This window comes from Ochotona curzoniae, unplaced genomic scaffold (assembly GCF_017591425.1).
Source record: "Ochotona curzoniae isolate NIBS_2020 unplaced genomic scaffold, NIBS_Ocur_1.0 patch356, whole genome shotgun sequence".
Lineage (NCBI taxonomy): Eukaryota > Metazoa > Chordata > Mammalia > Lagomorpha > Ochotonidae > Ochotona > Ochotona curzoniae.
In genome coordinates this window covers 910,464-925,332 of record NW_024466924.1, presented here as the reverse complement: position 1 = coordinate 925,332, position 14,869 = coordinate 910,464, and the positions used below count along the sequence as shown (strand labels likewise).

At 42.4% G+C, this 14,869-nt stretch overlaps 1 protein-coding gene across 2 annotated transcripts in view; it reads left to right on the top strand.

Annotated features, from left to right (window-relative positions):
- The window catches only part of LOC121167266 (leishmanolysin-like peptidase), a 53,460-nt gene extending 38,871 nt beyond the window's left edge, over window positions 1-14,589 (top strand). The window contains exons 12-17 of one of the 2 annotated variants that reach the window (XM_040996691.1): window positions 1,304-1,414; window positions 3,427-3,559; window positions 5,240-5,399; window positions 8,329-8,459; window positions 11,381-11,591; window positions 14,305-14,589. In XM_040996691.1, the coding sequence (XP_040852625.1) occupies window positions 1,304-1,414; window positions 3,427-3,559; window positions 5,240-5,399; window positions 8,329-8,459; window positions 11,381-11,591; window positions 14,305-14,405 (847 nt within the window). In that variant the 3' untranslated portion in view covers window positions 14,406-14,589. The remainder of the gene's footprint in view (window positions 1-1,303; window positions 1,415-3,426; window positions 3,560-5,239; window positions 5,400-8,328; window positions 8,460-11,380; window positions 11,592-14,304) is intronic. The other variant, XM_040996692.1, reaches the window with a different exon arrangement.
- The last annotated feature ends 280 nt before the right edge of the window (window positions 14,590-14,869 follow it).

Below are 14,869 nucleotides of genomic sequence, written 5' to 3'. Positions count from 1 at the left end.
AAATACGAATTTACTCTGGATGCTCAGTTAGGATGAGGTTTAGCTGTTTGTTCGTCAAGGAGTTTACTTCATAGGTAAGGTTGAGAGTATACAATGCCTGCTTTCCCCATTACCATGTTGTTGCTGTTGATGACAGGGTGCACATGGGTACAATCTGATGCCTCCCTTTTAAAGTTCCAAGGCAACATTTTGTGATACTTTTTCACCCACTAAGAATTACTTCCTGAATCAGTTAACTCATTAGGTTAGTGACATTTTTCTTTTAACACAATAGTGTTTTTCTAGTTCTTTCATTAACTAGGTATGGTAAAGTGTTTTTCCTCTTAAACCAAAGCTGTTTTTTTGTTTTTGTTTTTGTTTTTTTTAAAGATCTGTTTCATTATTTAAAGGACAGAGAGAGAGAGAGAGAGAGAGAGAAAGAGGTTTTCCTCTGCTGATTCACCCTCCAAATGGCCACAGTGGCCAGGGATGTCCAAGCTAAAACCACAGAAGTTGTGGGCATTTTATTACTGGAACACTGAAATTCGTTTATGAATTTTTTCTCTCTGAGAGAGTTGTCTTTCTTGAAAGTGCAGAAGGTTTTAAAGTACTGTCATGTTTCTGCCGTTATTTGATGTTTATGGGAAGGGGAGCTGAGTGGAGAGGGGTGTTCTCACTTCCCCAGGCTTTGAGCTTAGACTTTTGTTTACTAGTTTGGTAATACTAAAGGGATACGATGAAACAGAGACAGTTAAGGAACCATTTTGGTTTTTGTTTTTTTAACACTTTGCAAACTAATCTTTTCCCTAACAACCAAGAAAACTAGCCAAAACTGACTGCTGGCCCTTGGTTACACTTAGGAAAAATTGAATATTTCCTTTGTTCTAAGGTTAGAACCTTTAAAAACCACTGGATTTAGGATTCTTTGTCTTGTTGTATTGTGTAATGTTGAGCTTGTGTTGAAATAAAGGCCAGAAAAGCAAGAAACTGGGGCTAGTGGAATCTGATTAAGTAAAGGCTAGCTGATTGGTCATTCCTTCGTCGCAGTGCTCTCTCTCTCGTTCTGTTTCCTCATGACCCGTGTATCTTATCCACTTCTGTGACTCCTGTCATCTTTGGACATTGTGACAGACAGCAAAGATGATGTATGGGCTGTAAGGCTGGTTGCTGGTCTCTCGTGTGGCAAGGCCTTGGTAACAACCTATGTGGCAGAGGCCTCCAGAGTCCTTATTGAGGTCTTAAGGAACTCACTGTTGAAGCCTGTAAGTGGTGTGGCTTCCAAAGTGACAGTGATTAAAACTGCTTTGCCTAATTATTTCCACAGCTGGTACACGGCAAATTACAGCATGGCCGAGAAGTTAGACTGGGGCCGAGGCAAGGGCTGCGACTTTGTCAAGAAGAGCTGTAAATTCTGGATTGATCAGCAGAGGCAAGAGTAAGAAATTTGTCTCCCTATAATATCTTTGAGTACACAATCAATTTCTGATTTTATTCCTAAGCCCAAAATGTCAGCTATTTAAAAAATGTAACCTGGAGCAGTCTAATTTCAAATTGTTCCAATGACCGTTTGTAAGTCCTTGGTAACAATTTCATAATAAATAGTTGCAGTACTGTTTTTAATCATATGCTAACAATATCCACAGGGAGAGGTCCAAAACCATGGACATCTCTGTTTAAAGATAAATATATTTTTTAATGATATGTGACTGAAAATTATGGATCCTATTCATTGAAAACTATCATTGAAAGTTACAAAATTGTCTTACTTGAAGATTTTGTAAAGTGATGTGTACAGCCTACGTTCCGATTCCAGGGCTAGGCTGGAGGCCTTGTACTTGGCTCTTAGGAAAGTTAATACCAAGTAAGTGGCTGGTTCTGGTGTTTAAGTCAGACCTTGTAATGACTTGAGCATTATTTGTTTTCTATGTCACCGTGCTGCTTCAAATGCACCAAATGAAGTCCTGGGTAGATATTTAATATGTTTTGTCTTAAGAATCTGCAAGTCCCTAAAAAATGTTATGGATATAACATTGTCTATTTGAATGAAATAAGTATAATTTTTCCTTAAAATAAGAAATGTAGCATTAGGTTATTTTCTTTTTAATGGATGTTTGAGAAGAGAAAAACCAGAAGTGATTCTGTAACATTTTTACAGAATGGTCTGTTTAAAAAAAAATTTTCTTTATTTTTATTGTAAAGTCAGATTTACAAAGAGAATGAGAGACAGAAAGATCTTCCACCTGCAGGTTCACTCCCCAAGTGGCCGCAATGACTGGAGCTGAGCTAATCTGAAGCCAGGAGACAGTAAGTTTCTCCAGGTCTCCACACAGGTACAGGGTCCCAAGGCTTTGGGCCGTCCTCAACTGCTTTCCCAGGCCACAGGGAAGGAGCTGGAAAGGAAGTGGAATAGCTAGGATATGAACCGGCGCCTATATGGGATCCAGCGCATGCAAGGCGAGGAGTTTAGCTACTAGGTTCCTGTGCAGGGCCCTGCAGAATAGTTCTGTTGTTTAGGATTGCATCAGTTTGATGACCGATCAGAGTTACAGGTTTGAGGTTATGTTTATAGCACAATGCAGTACATTCTGATATCTTTCGAGGATTCACAGAATTCCTTTTTATCAAATTACAGTTCCAAGATTAGATTTAGCAGATAACAGAATACAATTGGGAATGTGCACGCAGTCTTCATTTTCCATTGGAAAACAAGGTTGTCTTGTGAATTTTTTCGCAGCTGAATAAAACTGTCAAATTTCTTCAAATTAGATTATGCATAGGAAGCATTTTCTGCTTTATACTGTGAAACAGAAGGGGACATTACCTCCATCTCTTTCTGAGACTGTTACAAAGATACAGTCTTTAGCCCAGGATAAGGAATTTTATTTGTTGGTATTAAGAATGCAAAGCATGGGGACCTGGCGCGGTGGCACAGTGGTTAAGGTCCTCGCCTTGCACGCCCCAGGATCCCATATGGGCGCCGGTTCTATCCCGGTGGCCCCGCTTCCCTTCCAGCTCCCTGCCTGTGGCCTGGGAAAGCAGTCGAGGACGGCCCAAAGCCTTGGGACCCTGCGCCTGCGTGGGAGACCCAGAAGAGGCTCCTGGCTTCGGATCAGCATAGCATCAGCCGTTGCGCTCACTTAGGGAGTGAATCATCGAACGGAAGATCTTCCTCTCTGTCTCTCCTCTCCGTATATCCGCCTTTCCAATAAAAAATAATAAAAATAAATCTTTAAAAAAAAAAGAATATAGGATCTTATTTAATATCAGTGAAGTGTTACATTGCATCTACTATTACCTTCCCATCTACATTTATCATTTGCTTTTACTCTGAAAAATCGTAAAACCTGATTCAGCGTTAGTTACACACCTTTAAAATGTGTTTAGATCGTAATGGAGAGATGAGTGATGATGTTTTACAGTTGATCCAGCTCATGCTTCTCTGTGCAGGAGACAGATGCTGAGCCCTTACTGTGACACACTGAGGAGCAACCCACTGCAGTTAACCTGCAGACAGGACCAGAGGGCAGTCGCTGTGTGCAATCTCCAGAAATTCCCAAAACCTTTACCACCAGAGTATCAGGTAACTCTCATGTGGGACATAATTTTAGGAATAGATTTGTTAGAAAGTCTTCATTTTGAATCAAAAGAATGAAGCATCTTAAAATTTTCAGCATATTTTCCATGTTTGAAAAACACTGAATTCCTTAATTTCTTTGTTCCCTGTTTGCCACTTAATAATAAATGGGTAGTAACACCTTATAATAGCAGGAGATATTTAGAGTATTTGATTTGATAAGTTTTAGCACATTTATTTATTTATTTGAAAGGCAGAGTTGGGCCCAGTGTGATGGCTCAGTGGCTAAATCCTCACCTTACAAGTGCCAGGATCCCATATGGGTGCCAGTTTTTGTCCTGGCTATTCCACTTTCCTTTCAGCTCCCTGTTAATGGCCTGGGAAGGCAGTAGAGGATGACTCAATGCCTTCGGAGTCTGCACCTATACTATGTGGAAGACCTGGGAGGGGCTCCTGGCGTTGGATTCCTTTAGTTCCAGCTAATGCAGCCATTTGAGGAAACTGGCAAGTGAATCTCTCTCCTATATAAAAACCTGCCTTTCCAATAAAAGTAAATCAATCTTTTAAAACTATATTATTTTGTTCGTTGTAATTTTATTTCACTTCTTATATTTTTAGAAACAGCAGTCTTTTTTTTTTTTAAGATGTATTTTTTGGAGCCAAAGCCAGAGCCATGGTCCATAGGCTGATATTCCACCTTCAGTTGCCAGTATCCCACATGGATGCCAGTTCGTGTCTCAGCTGCTCCACTGTGGATCCTGCTCCCTGCTTGTGGTCTGGGAAAGCAGTGAAGAATGATCCAAGTCCTTGGCCTCCTGCTCCCACTTGGGGGGCCAGAAAGAGGCTCCTGGCTTCAGATCAGCTCAGGTCTGGCTGTTGTGGCCATGTATGGAGTGAAAAAAATTTTTTTTAATTGGAAAGGCAGATTTACAAAGAGAAGGAGAGATAGAGAGAAAGATCTTCCATCTGCTGGTTCATTCCCCAAGCAGTTGCAGCAGCCAGAGCTGAGCTAATCTAAAGTCAGGAGCCAGGAGCTTCTCCCAGGTCTTTCACATAGGTGCAGAGTCCCAAGACTTTGGGCCATCTTCTACTGCTTTTCTAGTCCAAAAGCAGGAAGAACCTGGATGGGAAGTGGATCAGCCAGGAAACAAACCTGGCACCCAAATGTGACCATGGCACTTGCAAGGTGAGGATATAGCCCCTAAGCCATTGTGTTGGGCCTTGGGGAGTGAATTTGTAAGGCAATTATAGAGAGCAATGAGAAGAGAGGCAGGTAAAGAGAGAGAGAGAGAGAGAGAGATCTTTCATCCACTGATTCACTCCTCAAATGATTGCAGTGGCCAAAGCCATATTCTGCTGCTTGCCCAGGACATTAGCAGGAAGCAGGATCTGAAAGGGGGATGTAAGCTGCTGTGACCCAACCTGGCCCTCATTTGTTCCTTTTAAAACGTTAACCAAATTTGCCATCCTAGTACATAGTTTAGATGTAGTTGCTTATTTCTAAAACTATAGCAACTTGAAAATCCCCTTCATGTGGTTTTTGTTACGTGTTTGTGTTGAGCTGCTTGTGAAGTAATCAGTGTCAGAGGTTACATAGCAGCAAAGCATTGCTATCATTTGCCTTTGGACTTTGTTTGGATACTGACTGTGTCTGTCATGCCTGTCTTCCCCATCATTGCTTTGCAGTACTTCGATGAACTCAGCGGAATTCCTGCACAAGACTTGCCTTACTATGGGGGCTCAGTGGAAATTGCTGACTATTGTCCTTTCAGTCAGGAATTCAGTTGGCATTTAAGTGGTGAATATCAACGCAGCTCAGATTGCAGAATACTGGAAAATCAACCAGGTTAGGACTCTGGTGAAGTGAGTGTTATATACACGTTAACATTATATATCAGCAATATAACGTGGTGGTAACTTTATGGTATATGTTCACTGCTGTCCATCTATAATTTGCTAAGATTCTATCTGTTTCCTCATTTGTACAATGGGATAACAGCTCTCTCACGATCTGTTGTAAATATGAAATGAATTCATATACTGGGTGCTTAAAGCTATTCCCGACATGCCCGGACGTGATTGTGAGCTGTCTGTTAGGTGCAGACATGCTTCCACACAACGTCATACCTTACATCTACGTAGTCCTTTACATTGCAAAAGAAGTTTGGTTTTCATCATTTCGTATATTCTTTTAAAAACATTGTAAGTGGCGTAGAAAAGGTACTGTATTTCACAGATAAGTAAGCAGACACTGAGTGGAATAGTAAATTCATGCCAGTACAAGATATTCCTTGCAGCAGGGATTTTAACATTTTATTGAAACACTTCATATACCTCTTTGTTCCTCTTTAAGGGGCGCTCATTTTGTGTAATTTAGAGGTAATATATCAGTTTTCAAAAATCAAAATGATACTGTTCCATGGCCAGTAAGACATATTACCATATTACTGATTTCTTGTTAATACACATAAATTAATTGGGCTATCAAGGTAGTGAAAATGTGGGCCTGGCACGGTGGTGTAGTGGTTAAGGTCCTCGCCTTGCACGTGCTCGGATCCCATTTGGGCACCAGTTCTAATCCCAGCAGCTCTGCTTCCCATCCAGCTCCCTGCTTGTGGCCTGGGAAAGCAGTTGAAGACAGCCCAAAGCCTTGGGACCCTGCACCTGCATGGGAGACCTGGAAGAGGTTCCTGGCTCCTGGCTTTGGATTGGCTCAGCTCCAGCCATTGCGGCCGCTTGGGGAGTGAATCATCGGATGGAAGATCTTTCTCTCTTGTCTCTTCTCTATATATCCGCCTTTCCAATAAAAATAAAGTAAATCTTTTTAAAAAAAAAAAAGGTAGTGAAAATATGACAGTTGCATATTCTGCAGTGATAATTAACTATCGTTGTAAACAGAATTATTCTTAAATCTGATATATTCATGAAGAGCAACAATTTGTCCTTCTTTCTTTGGTCATCAAAACTTTTAACCCAGTCTCTCCCTTTGCCAACTTTGTTATAAGTAAGATATTTTACATTTAAATTTCTATGTTACTTTTGCATTTTGAACATAACAGATTTAACTGGATCTGTACAATAAGGATTTTTTTAAATCCACATTATTGACCTAATTACTAAATATTATAAAGACTTATTCATGCTAAGCTGTTCCACGTTAAAGAAGAAATGTGCAGATCTAGCAACTTGGGGACTGCTAAAGGTACACTACCACATTTTACTGTTTTAGATATATGGTCAGCAGGATTTATTTTGTAAAGGACAAAATATAACACCCTCAGGCTTTGCGGGTCAGCATATATGGGCAGATTGACATGAATGAGTGGGTTGACATGTGGCCCCAAGGCTCTAGCTTGCCAGAACCTGCTTCTGGCGCTAATCAGTGTTTCTTGAAGACTTTGTAACTCTTAATTAGAAGTAGAGTCTGTCTTATTCTGTTTGACATTTAGTTTTAAAAGATTTAGTTATTTTTTATTGGAAAGGCAGATATACAGAGGAGGAGAGACAGAGAGGAAGTTCTTCCATCTGTTGATTCACTATCCAAGCGGCCGCAATGGCTGGTGCTGAGCTGATCCGAAGTCAGGAGCCAGGAGCTCTTCCGGGTCTCCCACACAGGTGCAGAGTCCCAAGGCTTTGGACTGTCTTTGACTGCTTTCCCAGGCCACAAGCAGGGAGCTGGATGGGAAGCAGGGCCACCAGCCCAAATGGGATCCTGGAGTGTGCAAGGCGAGGACCTTAACCGCTATGCTATCATGCCGGGCCCCTGTTTGACATTTCAAACTTAGCTTATGTGGTGAAGATTTTTCAAAACCAGCAAAAAAATATTCATAATATTTCAAAATGGGCTACCTGAACTTTACTTTTACAAAATACAGCTTGTATAGAGTGGATTAAGAACAAGTGATTGCTAGGTTTAGGAGTTTGATCCTTTGGCCAATGGGTATTTCGAGGTCACTAATCTACCCCATGGCCCGAAGATTTGCACATGATTGGCACTACTTCAGGCTGTTACTTCTGAACTTCCAGGATGTGGCCCAAGTTGAAGACACAAGAAAGTTTTTAAAAACTTGCCGTACCTCAGAATAGCCTTTGTTATACGAATCATTTGGCCTTAACCTTTTTGGGATCACCTGGAAGTGACTTCTGTTTCAGCCACAGATGAACTGGAGTCTTGTTGTAATCAATTTAAGATCATTTATTGATACTTTCTCTGATACCATTTTATTTTCTTGTTTCTCTGATCGTGATTTTCTCCTACTCATTCCTTCATTGAGAAGTAACTGTGTCTGAGTTCTGCTTATCTTAATTTTTGAAAGCTTAATAGTTTCATTAAACATGCTTGATTTGATCTCTATTGTTTTTTCAAGAAGATTTATTTATTTTTATTTGAAAGAGAGAAAGTGAGATGGTGTGAAAGATACTCCATCTGCTGGCTCACTTCCAGTCAGCCACAACGGCTGGAGCTGAGCCAGTCCGAAGCCAGGAGCCCTCTGGGTCTTCCATACGGGTGGAGGGTCCCAAGTGCTTGAGCCATCCTCCACGGCTTTCCCAGCACATAAGCAGGGAGCTGGATGGGGAGTCTAGCAGCTGGAACTAAAACTGGCACCCATGTGGGATCCCGGTGCTGGCAGATGGAGGATTGGCCTGTTCACAAACCATGCTGGTACCACACATGTTAGATTTTTGAAAGCAGTTTTAACCACTAAGATGAATATTTCAGTTTCTCGTTTAAATTAAAAAATCATTTCTGACGAGACTTTTCTGGTTTGTTTCAGAAATTTTTAAAAACTATGGTGCTGAGAAGTATGGACCTCATTCAGTTTGCCTAATTCAGAAATCGGCATTTGTCATGGAAAAGTGTGAGAGGAAGCTGAGCTATCCAGACTGGGGGAGTGGATGCTATCAGGTAGAGTTTCACTTATTTTTTTTTTATTTCCTTTATTTTATTAATTACATTGCATTATGTGACACAGTGTTATAGGCACTGGGATTTCCCCCCACCCCTCCCTAAACCCTCCCCCCATGGTGGATTCCTCTACCTTGTTGCATTACCACAGTTCAAATTCAGTTGAGATTCTTTCATTGGAAGTATTTACCAAGCATAAAGTTCAGCATCTTATTGTCCTGGTAAGTTCAACAGTTTCTTGGAGAGACCATCTCTGGTCTGAAGGGTTTTACTTATTAAAAATTATGCCAAATATTAGATAGTTTTACCTTATCAAGTTGCTTCTGTTTTAAAATAGTTAAGCAAACAACATTTTAATGTATTATTTGTGTATTAGCTTGGATGTTTGTGTTTTGTGAAAATATAACCTTTGAGAAAGATTGTCTCCATTTGTTTAAAATACATGTATTTGTATATTTCAGTAAGTATGCTAATAATATATAATAACTTAAATTCTGGACATACATCGTAGTGAAATACCAGATGCACACATTTGTTTTATTTATGCAGGATGAAAAGTGTGAGAGCAGGGTGCCAGCCAACATTCTTTCCTTGGTGAGGGTCAGCTTTCTGGTTCACAGATGACACCCCTGCCCTCAGAAGGCCCCAGGGGTCACTCTCTGGTGTCTTTTTAAGATACTAATCCGATTCCTGCTTATCCAGTCTACCTAAAGACTATCCAGAGGCCTTGCCTCCTAACACCGTCACTCTGAAGACTGGGTTTCAGCATTTGAATTATGATGTCATTTGAGCAAGATGATCACATCTCTGGTCTCCTTCATTCCTTAACTTTCACAACCTTGACACAGATTACAGGCCAATCCTTGCCTAGGACATATCTCAATTTTGATTTGTGATGTTTTCTTATGCTTAACACATTTTGGGCAGGAATGTCACAGAAATGGTGCTTATTTTGTTTGGGTATCCTTTTGTCCCTTTACTGCTGACCTTGTTTAGCTTGGTCTCTGCCAGGTTCTCCCTGGTCATTCTGCTTCCCTTTCCTTTTCCTGTCTTCTCTCTCCTCCCCCTTCTCTCCCCTTTTCTGCTGATTTGTTCCCCATATCCCCGCAACAACTGGGCTACACCAAGCTGAAGCCAGGGACCAGCAACTCTGTATAGATCTACAAGAATGGCAGAAGCCCAACCATTTGAGCCATTACCTGCTGCCTCTAGAGTGCACATTAGCTGAAAGCCGAAGTTGGCTTAAACCAAGGTGGTCCAATACAGACGTGCCAAGTGACTTCGTGACCACTGTGCCAAATGCCTGCTCTGTAGCTGCTGGCTTTAAAGTACCATTAGCTCTAAAGAGTACTTATGCCAAAATGGCACATTGCAGGAGCATATTCTGCCATGCCTTAATAGTTTAACTGCTAGTAACTATTTTTTAAGAGCATTTCCATTAGAATTCTAAAGACATTTTTCCTTTGTATTCTAGTCAATGTCATTATGATTTATTTAGTAATGTTTTACTTTCTTGAAGCTGAGTACTTGCATATTCACTTTTCATGCATCTCCCTAAAATTCTAAAATCTAATGGGTTGGACCTATTTTTGCTGATCTTTAGCAACCTACTCATATTCAGGAACTGACGGGAAGTCATTTGGAAGTTTTGATCATATACATTGGGCCTGTTTTCCATGGTCTTCCCTGAAGCCTCTCTTTTTACCATTGATATTTAGATCTTCATAAGTTTTCTTCTTAGAATGCTCAGAATTTTCTGAAAAAACTTCCAATATCCTGCCTGGAATTTGTGTTTATAGCTATCAATTCTAGGAACTAAGCTGGTTTTGAATCTAAAGACTCTTAATATTTAGTATGTTGACAACAATACTGTAGCATATCATGTTAAACCCTTGCCTGTAGTGCTTCCCAAGTGGGTGCTGCTTTGAGTCCCAGCTGCTCCACTTCAAATCCAGTTCCCTATTAATGTGCCTGGGAAAGCAGTGGAGGATGGCCCAAGACTTTGGGGCTTCCAGGAATCCAATAGGCACTGGGATGTGGGATGCCTGCCTTGTGAGAAGTGGCTTCACTCTGCATGCATTGCCAGCTCCTGGTTAACAACTTTGAATGACTCATGGAGAGAGGGACATGATTGATGGTTACTCAACACTGGCTTAAGCTGAGGTATATAAGGATACTGGAAACTGCAGAAATGTCACTCTAACTTGACCTCGTGGTCTATGAATTCTAATTGCATTTAAAGCTATGTATTTGCTTCTCAGTATTTTTCAGGAGAAGGCACCCTAGTTTTCATTAGTTTCTAAAACAGGTGCTAGGATGACTACAACAACAAAACAAAATATAATAACCCTCTTTACAAAACATTAAGATAATGGCAGTCTCCCAAATTGTGTTTTATATTCAATATTTTTAGTAAATTTTAGCATAAGCAGAATCCTTATAAAGGTTGAAGTATGTTTTATGAAATAACTGTGTATGTATTTAACTTTTTTGCACCAAAATAGACTTACCTTTTAATTTAATATTTCCACAAACTTCTTTATATATGTGTGTGTGTGTGTGTGTATGTATAATGATTACATGGTTGATCAGAGTGGGAAGGATTGAGATTTAGGGAAAATTGGGTGAATCCATTGCTTCCAAATTTGCTATTTCTTCTTGTTCTTGGAGGAAGGGGAGAGACAAAGGGGGGAAACCACTCATGACTTTCCACACGTCCCAGTACCCAGGGATGAGGAACCACCACCTCATATCAACCCAGAGTCTCCATGTGTACATATTCCGAGGGTTCTGTCCAAGTGGTTTCCATAAATTTCTTGAAGTTCCCTAGTATATCCCTGCAGTTGAAGCCCCAATCTGAATCTGTCCTCCCCTTGAGTGGTACTGACTTGAGTGTCTCACCACCCTCCCCGCGTTGGAAGGTGTCTTGTTCTCCCCAAGGACTGAAGGTTTGGGTCCAGGATACCTCCTATCTGTGTAGTCGGGCCAGACAGGTGCTGCCTGTCAGCATTCAGATGAACGGCTGGATTCACAATGGAGACCTGCTATGCCCATCCTGCTGGGACTTCTGTGAGCTCTGTCCTCCCGAATCGGATCCTCCAGTGGCTAACCTGACCCGAGTCCTTCCCCTGGGTGAGTGCCCTGAGTGCCTCTGGTCAATGGCGGAAAATACTGGGAGCAGGGGACTCTGCCTGTAAAACATTAAGAGAGTTCTAAAATAAGGTGCGCTTCTCTTCCACATGCACTTCTATGGGAAATGACCCTTCCCACCACTATCAGAAATCTAAGAGGGGAAATGGACATTTCCATGCAGTGCAAGCCATGGGTGTGGAATCTGACCATGCGAAGATCCTGTGACTTACACAGTCTCTTTCAACATGTTTTGGTTCTAACATAACCAGATGAGGCAAAGATGAGGGAATAACACCAGAGAAGATACTCAAAAAAGGAAAAGCAGGGCCAATATTCTGCTGTAGTGAGTTAAACTACAGCTTGCGATGCCAGCATCCCATATTAGAGCACCAGTTTGGGTTCTGCTTGCTCTGCTTCCAATGCAGGCACCCCCCCCCTTTTTTTCCCTGAAATTTTATTTTATTTATTTGAAATACAGAGAGACAGAGGGAAAGAATCTTCCGTGTACTAGTTCACTCTCTAGATGACAATGGCGGCAAGGCTGGGGCAGACCAAAGTCAAAAGCCAGAAGCTTCTTCCCTGACTCAAATGGATGCATGGGCCTAAGATCTTGGGCCATCTTCTGCTGCTCTTCCAGATGCATTAGCCGAGATCTGGTTCAAAAATGGTACAGCCAGGACTCAAATCAGTTCCTCTTTGGGATGTTGGCATTGCAGGCTGTGGCTTAATGCACTGCACCACAGCACTGGCCCCATTTCAGCTCTCTGCTAATGTAACTGGGAAAGCAGCAGAAGGGATGGCCCATCCGCATAGGAGGCCAAGATGGAGTTCCAGACTCTAGCTTTGGCCTGGCCCAACCCTGGTCATTACGGTCATTTAGGGTGTGAATCAAAGGATTGCTTTCTCTGTCTTTCCCTCGCTGTGTAACAGTTTATCTTTCAAGTAAATAAATTTTTAAAAATGGGTGAGGTGAAATCACATACTTCCACGAAGCGGAAAAAGCAGCACATCATGATGGCCTAATTGGCTAATCCCAAGTGCCAGGATCCCTAATGGGTACTGGTTCATGTCCCTGCTGTTGCACTTCCTGTCCAGTCCCTGCTTGTGGCCCAGAAAAGCAGCAAAGATAGTCCAGGGCCTTGGGACCCTGCACCACATGGGAGACTCAGAGGAGGTTCCTAGTTCTGGCTTCAGATTGTCACAGCTCTATGTGTTGTATTCATTTGGAGAGTGACCCAGTAGAGGGAAATCTTTCTGTGTTTCTTCCTCTCTGTAAATCTGCCTTTCCAACAAAAATAACCATTAGAAACAAAAAAAGAGGCAGAAGCAAAGAAGCAAGGATATATAGAGATACCTACACCAAAGTGTGATAAAAGGAGTCAGGCTGCCAAAGATCAGGGCGGCTTTTATTGAGGAGTAGTGTCATTTGAATATCCCTAATCCAAGTACTTGGCTCCAGAAGGGTTTTAGGGTTTAGATTTTTGGAATATTTATATTTATGTAATGAGATCTCTTGGGGCTGGGACCCAACACTTTGCATTGATTTTTTTTTTTTAAGATTTACTTTCAGTCCCGGCGCTGTGGCCTAGTGGTTAAATCCTTGCCTTGAATGCTCCAGGATCCCATATGGGCGCTGCTTCTAATCCCGGCAGCCCCACTTCCCATCCAGCTCCCTGCTTATGGCCTTGGGACCCTGCACCTGCGTGGGAGACCTGGAGGAAGTTCCAGGCTCCTGGCTTCGGATCGGCACAGCACCAGCCGTTGCGGTCACTTGGGGAGTGAATCATCGGACGGAAGATCTTCCTCTCTGTCTCTCCTCCTCTCTGTATATCTGACTGTACAATAAAAATAAATAAATATGTTAAATAAATAAAATATTAACAAGTACCCTGTTGAAATGCTAAAATATCCCCATCTCTCCTATTTATTAATGTTTAAATTAGCACATGCACAGAACCTTTACTGAACAATTTATGAGATTTATTTTTATTGGAAAGTCAGATTTACAGAGAGGAGAGACAGAAAGATGTTCCGTGCACTAGTTCACTCCCCCAAAAGACTGCAGTGAATGGGGAGTTGAGTCTGTGAAAAGCCAGGAGCCAGGAATCCCCCAAGATCTCCCATGCAGATGCAGGGACCCAAGGGCTGGGGCCATCCTCCATTGGTTTCCCAGGCTCTAAGCAGGCAGCCGGATCTGAAGTGGAGCAGCTAGGACACAAACCAGCGCCCATATGGGATGCCAGTGCTGGAAAGAAGTGAATGAGCCAGTGTGTCATTGTGGCAACCCTTGAGCAGTTATTAAAGTACCAGGGACTCTGGTAAGCTCGATAGATGTTTATTTTTGATGAATTCTTTTTGGAATGTTATTTGAAAGGCAGACAGAGCTCTTCATTTGCTGGTTCATCCCCCAGATGCCAGCTAGGCCAGGCTATTGTGAAACTGGAACAGGAATTCAGTGTGGGTCTCCCACCTGGCACTAGGGACCCATTCACTTGCTGCCTCCCAGGGTATGCACTATTGCATGACTGCATGACTGCATGACTGGAGTCAAGAGTGGAGCTGCGACTGAAAGCCAAACACCCTGATCTGGACTGTGGGCATCCCACGCAGCCACATGCCCTTTTCGGATGTTTTGATATATGAGTTCAATATGAAATGATGATAGAGCAATATTTTGCTCCTCCTTATTTGTCAATATGTAATTGTGTTCTAGATCTGTGTTCCCGTTCCTCTAGCCTGGTGGTCACCCTCTGGCTTCTGCTAGGCAATCTGTTTCCTCTGCTAGCTGGATTTCTCCTGTGTGTGTGGCACTAGGAACGGAAAGTGAGTTCTCAAGACAGGTGCCTGTGGGGGAGAAAAGCACAAAATCCGGATGAGTGACAGCCCGTGCAGATGGCGTCAGTGGCATTCCTGACTCCAGCTCGGAGGTGTTGACCCAGTTGGAGCGCGTCACGGAAGTCGTGTGACTGTCACTCCTCAGCGGCAGCGCAGCCGCCTTGGGGCTGGGCAGAGGAGACGGCTCTGGGTGTTTCAGGCTCCCTTACCTTCCTGACAAGTCCCCTGTGAAGATGGATGCGCGGTGGGATATTCAGAGTGATCATATACCTCAGCGTTTGCATTAAAATCAAGGATGGGAAAGTTGCTCCCCAACGCACAGCAGTCACTGCAACAACAGCTGGCTTTTACAGGATTCTGTGGTGCCCAGCCTCAGAGGTACCACCTGCCCTCGGGTTACAGAGGAGAATTGGACCAGGATTTCTACACGACGTTTACACCAT